Raw genomic sequence first — 10212 nt, forward strand, 5'->3', positions numbered from 1 at the left:
CTACCTCTATGGAAATTTCTTTAACTTCACTATAAGCTAGATAATTATTAAACAGTTCCTATCTACATCCATATATCTACTACATCTACTAAGGTTCCTTTGGCTCCCCGGTTCAGCTATTAATATTCTCTTGTACCAAATGTCTTTTTACTTTCCACCTTTATTTCTCGTCTCTTCCTTTTATTAACTTCCATTTAAGTCTGGCTTGAGCTATCTAGGACTGCATGTCTTAACAGTAGTGTGTGCTCGTAAGTTATATACTGCACTGCATCTCTTGAACTCCTAAGTCATAACTGGCATAAATTTGCCTGAATGGTTGATAAATTGCGTGGGTAGTGGGTTTTTTTGTTTGGTGTGTGGGCAAGTAGGGGTGTTCTTAAATAAATTAGAAGCAATCTGGGATTTGGGGTTTCTTTCATTTTCTTTCTGAATACTTGTTGTGTTGGAATTTCTTCCAGCTTCACTGAAGAAGGAAATGAAAGCAACTTTGACTTCCTTCTTTGAAGAACAGCTACACTCTCTTAATTCTATGTGAAAATTGTTAATATAGAGGGAACATGGGAAATAAGGGATGGATTTCTGCAAAAAATATCTACAGCTAACAAGGAATAGCTAATGGACTATTATGTATTAGAACATTCATCTTGATTCCTTACACTTCAAATGTTTTTACAACACCTTTTCAAACTGTTACAAAGCTTAAAAAAGCTATTAATGGTAATTGTAAGAGATTGAGAGACATTGTCTGTGGTCAAACTCTAGAAGGCATATTTGAAGTGGAAAAACAAATGCTACTTCTTTTAACTTTCTAGATGTGAACATCTTAAAAGATCGGGCTTTATGGGGGAGAGTGTGTGAATCACTTTGAAGCAAATTTGAAAGTTCTGTATGAAGTCCAGACTTTTATTGAATTCCAGCATAAGCAGATATGCTCTAGTTATATCTTTCCTTTCATATTTCAATTTTTAATCCAGGGTTTTGCTAGAATGGCTTCAGAGATAGGGTGTGAGAAAAGTCAAGACTGGGGATCTTCTGGCTTCGGAGGTGTATTTAAGGTGGAGTGGATCCAAAAAGAAAGCATTCCTTTTCATTTTGCACACCATTTGCTCAACCCTGGGAATGACAATAAGAAAGTACAAATAAGCAGAGATGGCCAGGTAAAGTTACTCTCTTCTAAAGTCTTCTTTACTTGGTAGAAGTGTGTATTGTTCATTAGCTTGTTCAGCCTCGACATTTATCTCAACTGTCCTCATATATTTGTTAAGGTGAATCACAGTTCATTGTTGCACATTGTACATTCTGCTAATGCATTGCTGTTGAAGTAATGGAGGCTTTTTGATAAAATCAAAGCAGTTTCTTGCGTAATACATGTTTTTAAAAAAGATTTAAAGCTGGATGCTTCCAAAAATACAAGCATTTTGGAATTTGTAATTTTGGTTCTGGAGATTTGTTCCCTGTTTTGTTCAGATTTGTTCCCCAAGATAGTCCGTCATACCCAAATAACTGTTCGTAATTATAGCTTTGAGTTTCCTGTAAAGACTGAACGAGAGTCTTGAGATTTAAAGTAGAATAAAGCTTAGGACAGTTCTCCAACCTGTTAAAGCTAAATGCAGCTACAAAAAGCTGGAAGAGAATTGGCGCAGGAGTTCTCTCTGGCAGTTTCTGCGTTCTCCCCAGTCCCCTCCCAAAATATTTCCTTGATACAAGATTCTAGAGCTAAACTTTTTCTGTCATCTTCTCACTACTTCCCCAAAACCTCTCCAGTTTTAAGGATGAGGAAAGGAACGTAGCACATGGACTTAACAGTGCTTCTCTTGTAAATGGCTCTTAAGACCCAAAGGGTCTTAACGATCTTAAAAAAACCTGGTTTATATTAATGTCTATGATTCCACCAAGAGCCACTGTTTTACCTGACCTGCCTTTCCATGTTGTCCACCACACTTGATGGAATTAAACTTAGAAGATGTGGAGAATAATGAACTTCAGTTAATAAGTAAGTGACCTGCGGAAGGTACAAAGTATATGGTGCATATGTTCTTGTATATGGTGGTGGTGTGTTCACTTAGAATTCTCTTACGAGCTGACATCTTGCTGTGAATGAAAAAAGCCCAACCAACCTGTAGGCCAGGGTTGCTTATGAAAGTGTTTATCTCCTCTTGAGCCCTAAGGAAAAAAACCTTCCTGTGCAGGGAGTTCTGATGTATGTCTCAGTAGCAAAAGGAATGAGCTCTCAGAGAGACTGAAAGCAATCACCAGTAACTTCATCTAACAGTTTTGCTATAAATAGTTTCTGTATGTTCAATAGTAGCAGTGCAACTAACTTCTCTAATTTCCTGCTCATTTCTAGGAGCTGGAACCACAAGTTGGAGAGCAGTTGCTACAGCTTTGGGACCGTATTCCTTTGGCAGCAAAAAACTCAACTGATTGAGTGTGTCAAGTAATGCGATAGAGGTAGTTATTTCATGCATTACTGCTGTTTTTATGATAGAGGAAAAACTATTTATTTACAGTGTATCATTACTGTGCTGTCTTTTCTTTGTAGTTTGTGAAAGAACAGGTACACTTAGTACTAAATATTTTCTTCCTTTTGTTCTTTTTTTGGTTTTTTTTTTTAGCTGTGGTTGTTGAAACATCAGCTGTAACCACTAGAACCAGCAGTGTGCCTACAATATAAAGATGGGGAAGAAAGTGGTGCAACAAGCTCCTGAAGTTGTTAGTCATGCTGTGCAGCTAGCAGTGGAAAAATAAGAAGGAATTATGGAATTATGTTGGTTTCAGTATTTCCTTGTCTTAACAAATGTCATAACATTATTCACCAGCCTGGTTCTTACTGAATTATTTTTTTACAGTAGTGTGCAGTTGATACTTAAAAACATGGTTAAGTTCAAAACTAAGTTTGAAGCAGTGGAGCACATACAAGTTGTTTGTGGGTTTGAAATAGCACAGCAGACAGTTTAAATATACAGTTTACATTTAAAGCTTTCTGAACACAGTAAAATGTATGAGTGAAACTAGTGTAATGTTAATTAATCAATCTTGGAGTTTGTGTAAAAGAAATAAATTGAGAATAGATGTCTCCAAATATATTAGAAGATTCCATAAATATTTGTTGAACTTCTGTATGCACAGTGCGAGAAGGCAGGATATATTCATACAAACAACTGGGTAGCTGGAGAATGTAAAATCCTAATTTAAATACATAAGTGAAAGGAACATGAGACTTTTGAGGGTGGATTGGTCCAGCAGTGTTTCCAGTTTCAGTTATTTTTCACCTTTAAAAGGTACTCATGCCTTGGCAAGGTGAAACAGTCTTTCAGAGGCCTGCTGCCAAATGGTACCCTAATAGTTCACTAACTTGGTCATTATTACAAGATTTTTATTTCTTAAAAAAAAAACCCCAAAACCAGTACAACTTTCTTCATGTTTCAATGTACTCTTCATGCTTTCTTTCTATACCTCTTGTTTCAATTTCTTTCTTCTTCTTCTATACTGTTGTTTTGTTTTATTGGGCTTCTCCTTAGTAGTTAATGTACTGCGCGGCTGGTATAAATGCAGTCTGCTCACTGTCAGCACTATGTTTGTGGTAATTCTTAGATTACACTGAACGTTTTCTGCTTCGGAGCCTGTAATTTTTCATGTCTGCTAAGAATATTTGCACAGTTCAGAGTAACCTGTGTATTCATTCTTGCATTCTGTGTAGTGACTTCTGTACATTAACAGTTGGTTATGCCTTTGTGAAACTAACTGGGTCCTTGTAAGACTAGTGTTGCCTAATACGGTATTTCTGGAGATGGTGCATACAGCAGAGCTATGAGGCTTGTATTGCCTTACACAATACTTCCAGGCCACTGTCCACAAAGAAATGTGGGCTGGTATGGGTACAGGATTCCCAGGCCCCATGCGCACCAAGAACAGAGCTGAAACAGAGGGGGAGCAGAAGTGGGGTGTAATGTTTGGTTAACAAGCCAAATAGTGCTTCTGTGGCTCGGTAATAAAAAGGACAGTCCAGCCAAGGAATTTGCATTCCCCACGGTCCTTGGTTGGTCTGGGTCACTTACCTGCCTGTGAGCCATGGTCATATAAGTCTTTGCCCGGCTGTTAGGTCTAGCCCAGTCTTGGTGAATTACTTGACTTGCTGTTGTTATGACCCAGATAATTGTACTACTGATCTGTATTTTTTCCTGTACTGTTATTTAGAGATAAACTATCCCTGAAGCTGTTGGTCTAGTGTCTGTTACCATATCCTGAACCTGTAACTTGACAGGGCTGCCATAAGCCTTTACACTCTGGTGTTGGCAGTGAGATACGGTATACTGCATCATGATCAGCCCTGACCCTGTAGTGAGTGCCTTAGTTGATTATTTTGGTACATTGCCCTGCCCACGGATGTCAGATTCTACTTTGATTAGAGAAAGTCAGAAAGACAGAAACACAAAGGGAGAGTTACCCTGCTTATATCTCTTAGCTTATTGCCTTAGAGATACTTAGCAGTGATTGAAAGCAGCCCAAGCCCAAGTTGGCTACCTGTGAAAAGAACTGGCCCACACCCAGTAGGACACTGGGGCTGCAATAGAGGAGAAGGCTCTAGCCCCTGCCTGTGTTAAAAGCTGTAGGGCTAATGCAGAGAAACTAGAGCAACATATAGTCAGTCCCCCATGTAGCAGTATCTGTCTGGGACAAAATTGACCATTGTCTGGAAGCTGCAGAAAAGGGAATTTCTTTATATAGAGACCCAGAAGACAGGGATGATACTTGATCTGATTCAGATTCAGACCATGCTGTGTCAAATTCCTGAAAATTTTCTCATCCCACCAGTCATTAAAATGGGGTATGATGCTACTAGAGGTATGACAGGTGCCTCTACATGCTCTTCCATGCGCACAGACCTAGTCAAACTAAGCAAGTGCTATCACAAATCTGTTACTGTGGATTATTTAACCTGGCTTGCAAATATGTTACGTGGTGAGGGGGCACACCATCCGAATTTCAGACTGGAAAGCCTGGGGACTCACTTTGGGGTCTGGGATGCAACTATAGCTTCCAGCAGGAAGTATAAAGCTGTCTTCAGGGCAGCACTAGCCTGTATTCAGAGAACTACCCTGAGATGACTGAGGACCCCTGGCTATTCCCTGGGTCAGACCCACAGATTTGAAATTGAGCATTGCTAGGCTGGTTTTCAGTCATGCTTTAGGAGTAGCCCCTGTGGCAGAGGAAGACCTATGTGGACATTGTCCCATATGGCCCACTAGTGCCCACTAATCAGAAAGGGTCCTGGTCCACTTGGAGCCCATTTAAAGTCAAGAGGCACTGACCTTACAGGCACAGCACCAAGGCCCACGTGGGCCCAGCTCTTACAAAAGGTAGTTTCTGCTGTGCCCATTCATACCTCGTGTCCAGGTAGTTAAAAATGCCCCTAAGCTTGTGTGAAGAAGCGCAGGAGCTAATTATGTAGAGATGCTTTTAAGTACCCTTGAAACTACTTTCTTCTTCTTCCATGATTTGTCAATGTTTTCATGGCAATCAGACTTCATACAGTTGGTTTCATTTTAGCAGATATTTTAGCAAGTTTTTTAAAACACGGTTCAAGTGATTTTGCTTGTTTCACATGTCTTTGCTTTAATGATTTAAATGCTGACAAAACTAGGACAAATCCATGTTGACAGCATGGACAGTTACTCAGTGTGATCTTTTTGGTTCTAATAAGCTGAGAATTTACTGTTCCGTTATACTCTGTTTTCCTTTCCTCTTTGTGTTTTCTGCTTTCTCTCCTTTTCTCATGAAGTTGTACGTAACTTCATGGATGTGCATTCAGGTTTGCTGTTAGCATCTGAACTCAGGAAAGACCTTATCAGGGATGAGTAGTGGCTAGAGAACAGATCTAGGGGACTTTTCTGGAAGCCCCCGAAACATCAAAAGTTCATCTGTAAGGAGATAATTATGCTGGGTTTTAAATTATGGTTTAAAAAAAAACCAAACCAAACAGCTTACCTCTGATCTCTCTAATTGTGTGATCAGTGGCCGCTGTGTATCAGCACTTCCTAGTGATTTCCGAGACCACCTTTACAAGACAGTCAACCAGTAGTTGCTGCGGCTCATCCTTTGGACTTCTGTCATTCAGCAACAATAACAGATGTTTTGTAAAACTGAAGGTAAATGCTTTTTCCGTAAACAGCAATACTGCAACTTGTCTATGCCACAGTCTGCAAGGAGCTTCATATAGTATATTTTATATCTATAGTAGATTTAAGTGTTTTAATAATTGAACTAAATTACTAAAGAGGTTATTTTGAATGAAGGAACACAGAACAATGTGATGCACATTAATCTTGTTCAGCTGTGTAAAGTCATTTGCAGAAATACTGTATTTCTAAATAAAAGTACATGCGCTGTCATCCCTTCTTCAGTGTGCTGTCATTGCCTTTTTCATACAAAATGAACAACTGTTTCTTGCTAATACCATAATAATACATGTTTCTGAATTGTAACTTTCAATCAATCAGCATAAATCGAGTGAGTCTGGCTGAATGTCTACAATAAAGTATTCCACTCTTGACACTCAGAGGAAAGTGACCTTGTTTTCTCAGGTAAACTCCTTTTATTTTCTGCATTGTCATCTATACAAATTTTGCTAGGTTTCATCCAGTGGAGATAATGGTGTCTTTATGGCCAGACATTACTTCAGTTAAACTCATGCAAAATGTCTGTATGGTTATTTCACTGTGCAGCAATGAATTTTCTGATAGTTCTTCCCACAGAATCCTCTGCTCTGGTTTCATGGTATGTCTGTAAAACCACCACTTTGAATGTTTTGGAAAAGTGCTCTTTTGAGCCATCAAGCACATTCCAGTTTCCTGACCCTGCGTATTGACATTCTGTTTTCGCTCTGCTCTTCGTATCACCTGGGGTCTCCAAAGAGAGAGTTATCTTGGTAGCCAGTCTGTGGAAGAGCTCCAGTGCTGCAGCTCTGTACCAGGATTCTTAGAGACACCCCATCTGCCTGATAATGACTGAATATGATTATACCCGAGGTGAAAACTAAAGCAGCATGAAGGGCAAGGAGGTGAATCTATTTGAAAGATACCAGGGCAGCAACAGCACACAATTCACAGAATCCTTGTACCTATGACGACAAATGGGACAAATGGCCCATCACCATCTTCTGTGCAACAGTAAAAATCCCAGCTTAGAGGCTGTCAGCCAGGAGTCTATTTACTCTGCTGTAGAGTAGATTAAGTTCTTGCAAGCTAGACAGTTGACCATAAACACAAGAATGAGGAGGAAGGGAACAGAAACAGGGTTATGGATGACAGCCACAGGTTTGCAAAGTTTGTTCATAGATGAGCCAAGTTTACCTGAGCAGTGCTGATTCAGGACAGCTCCAGTCATGTTCTTCAAGACAGTAGGTAAGAGCTTTGCTAGTGGCTCATGTGAGAAAATGCTGAGGTGTGCTGGCCTCCTCAGGAACAGATTTCTGAAAATAAGGTAAAGGTGGCAAGCTGTTTTGCCACAGGCAGAATTTAGTTCCTTTCTCTAGGAACTAAAGAAAGTTTGTTAAATATTTTTTGTTAATGTTAAATATTTAGTTTGTTAAATATTTTGTATTGCTTATTTGTTGCAACTATTTCTTCAAATATTTGCCTTTTTGCTTTTTTTTTTGCCATTATTGAACTAGTATAATTTCCACTCCACCATCACAACATCTATGAAGACATTTCCTCTAGTGCTTGTGGCTTAAATTTCTACTGTGGTATTTTTTGCAGCTTCCATTTTAAATGCCTGATGCTGGCTATTGTCAAAATAAAATCATAGCTCACACCTGGCAGGCTGAGTTCTCTGGGTTGTGGTTGGATCAGTTCATAGTTACCCCTAGGTGCTTTGTCTTTAAAGTGAATTAGAGTGGTTTCTGCAGCGACTCAATTTTTTTTTTCTTTTTTCTTTTCTTTTTTTTTCCTGTGGAGCTGAAGTGATTGTTCCAGAGCAGCCGCTTTCTAAATGTGTTCTGTCACAGCTTTTACTGTCTGAATAATATCAGCAGTTTGTCTCCTGTTGCTCTACATCTTTCTACTCACACTTAGCTGCACTGTTTCCTCCCCTGTGGATTAATGCTCTCTTGCTTTCAGCCATCATTGCTGCTATCTTGCTGCTATCTTTGTTGCATCTTTTAACAGGTAGCACAGTGCAGAAAGTAGGTGATGCTGCTCTGGATTAAAAACTTTATTTGTTGTTATGATTCTTTTGGCAGGTGTTGAAAGAGTGTCACCTAAAATGAAAGAATAAGTCTGGGTTTAAAGACAATTCTCAGGAAAGCAGACTGAGGGAGTACCTTGCATCACGTTAGAGAATAAAGAGTCTTGAAAATACTAAACCCCATGGCACATAGCTGAATCAGGCAATTCAGAAAGGAGGCTGTATTTTTATATATGTCAAGTCCAGAAGTAGTTTTAAAGCTAATTCCATACCATGTTGGTGTGAAATTACTATTTTTTGGCTTGTGTTGTATAATGCACAGCTCTGAAATTCACAGCCTGATCTTGTAGCTTTGCCTATGTGAGTGGGCATATTGCATTTGGTACTGTTGATGTATGAGCAAAGGTTGTAGCCCGAGCCTCTTAAATAGTATACCACTTTGTTCTATCTATAGGGAATATCTGGCAAAGCCTAGCAGCAATCAAATAAGATTAAGGAACTAAACACAATTGCCAAAATTGCTTCTATATGAGGATGTCTGGCTGCTAGCAGAAACTGAGAGTGAAGTTGTGTGATGTGTAAAACAGATTGAGTATCTTGTGCTCTTGTAAAACATCTTAATCTTTTTAAAAGCAGGCTGTGCAGAAAAGGGTACCAACTCACTGTGGGCTGACAAGCTGGCTGTGACTTTTAGCTTATAGTGCATCCTCGTCAAAATAAAAGTACAAACCTTCCTTTTTTGATTGTTTTCATGGCTCTGTTCAGTTTAAGGCATTCTTTTCATACTCCCGCTTTTTGTATTAGTTTAAGGGCAGTTAGTAATGAAGAAATCTGTCTTGCAACTTGTCAAGAGTAGCATTTCAGTGGCTGCTGCTTTCAGCAACTTAGCCACTAAGTTTTAATGTGCCCTAAAAGCTTATTAGAGTGAGGTGTCATTGCTGTAAGAGAATGACTGTGCTCTATCCACAGCTTTTGTACAAAAGAGGGTTATATCTCTCATTCTAGGACAAGCCTAGGGACTTGATAAGAAATACCAATCTAGGAGGGAGAGAAAAGAGAAAAGAAGGGCCACAGGACACCTTACAAACAGGCTGTGAAGCTTCCAAGAGACTCATGAACTGATGCTCTAGCTTATTTTCCTGGTTACCTACATCAGTTGAATTAAGCTAATGTATATGTAGCATAGATTGCATGTGTGAATTTCTCTGGGTCGTCTGTCTTCAGAGGCACTGTGCAAGTATGTTACAAAGGACCATGACCCAGCCTGGACATTACAGGACTGCAGTAGCCATGTTTATATTGCTCTTTAGCCTGATGTTGAGGTATAGCTTAGCTACTTTGTTCTGTTTTCATTCCTCTTTAGCGCATTGAAGCTGGATGAGGTCAGAAAGTGATTAAAAACCATGCCATTGTGCAGGTACCCAAGGGAGGTACGCAGAGTCTGCTATTTTGTTTTCTAGTACTCAAGTTCAGAAACTGCAGAAAATGTGCTTTTGTCAGAATTGAAACTCAGTGGGAACGTAACAGTTTTAATTAAAAAGTCGGCACAATTTTGATTGATGTCAGAGATCACAGGCACCCTGTTTTAACACTATGTGGTGGGTTGACCCTGGCTGGATGCCAGGTGCCCACCAAAGCCGTTCTATCACTCCCCCTCTTTGGCTGGACAGGGGAGAGAAAATATAACAAAGAGCTTGTGGGTCGAAATAAGGACAGGAGATATCACTCACCAATTACCGTCACGGGCAAAACAGACTCAGCTTGGGGGAAATTAACTCAATTTATTACAAATCAACCAGAGCAGGGTAATGACAAATAAACCCAAATCTCAGAACACCTTCCCTCCACCCCTCCCTTCTTCCCGGGCACAACTTCACTCCCGGCTTCTCTACCAACCCCCCCCCAGCGGCACAGGGGGACGGGGAATGGGGTTTACGGTCAGTTCATCACGCGTTGTTTTCTGCCGCTTCATCCTCCTCAGGGGGAGGACTCATCACACTCTTCCCTGCTCCAGCGTGGGGTCCC

General features: G+C 40.0%; 1 protein-coding gene and 1 long non-coding RNA gene across 12 annotated transcripts in view; one reads left to right on the plus strand and one right to left on the minus strand.

Annotated features, from left to right (window-relative positions):
* LOC115336721 (3'-5' RNA helicase YTHDC2) overlaps positions 1-6392 on the plus strand; it is a 47745-nt gene extending 41353 nt beyond the window's left edge. For 10 of the 11 annotated variants that reach the window (XM_030004166.2, XM_041121120.1, XM_030004169.2 and 7 more), the window contains 3 exons: positions 975-1157; positions 2348-2451; positions 2616-6392. In XM_030004166.2, the coding sequence (XP_029860026.1) occupies positions 975-1157; positions 2348-2428 (264 nt within the window). In that variant the 3' untranslated portion in view covers positions 2429-2451; positions 2616-6392. The remainder of the gene's footprint in view (positions 1-974; positions 1158-2347; positions 2452-2615) is intronic. The other variant, XM_030004165.2, reaches the window with a different exon arrangement.
* LOC121232727 lies at positions 721-9945 on the minus strand. The gene is made up of 3 exons (XR_005931670.1): positions 9931-9945; positions 9307-9313; positions 721-797 (listed from the first exon to the last, which is right to left on the minus strand). It is a non-coding gene; the product is annotated as an uncharacterized LOC121232727 (long non-coding RNA).
* Positions 9946-10212: the final 267 nt, after the last annotated feature.

This window comes from Aquila chrysaetos, chromosome Z (genome assembly GCF_900496995.4).
Source record: "Aquila chrysaetos chrysaetos chromosome Z, bAquChr1.4, whole genome shotgun sequence".
Taxonomy (NCBI): domain Eukaryota; kingdom Metazoa; phylum Chordata; class Aves; order Accipitriformes; family Accipitridae; genus Aquila; species Aquila chrysaetos.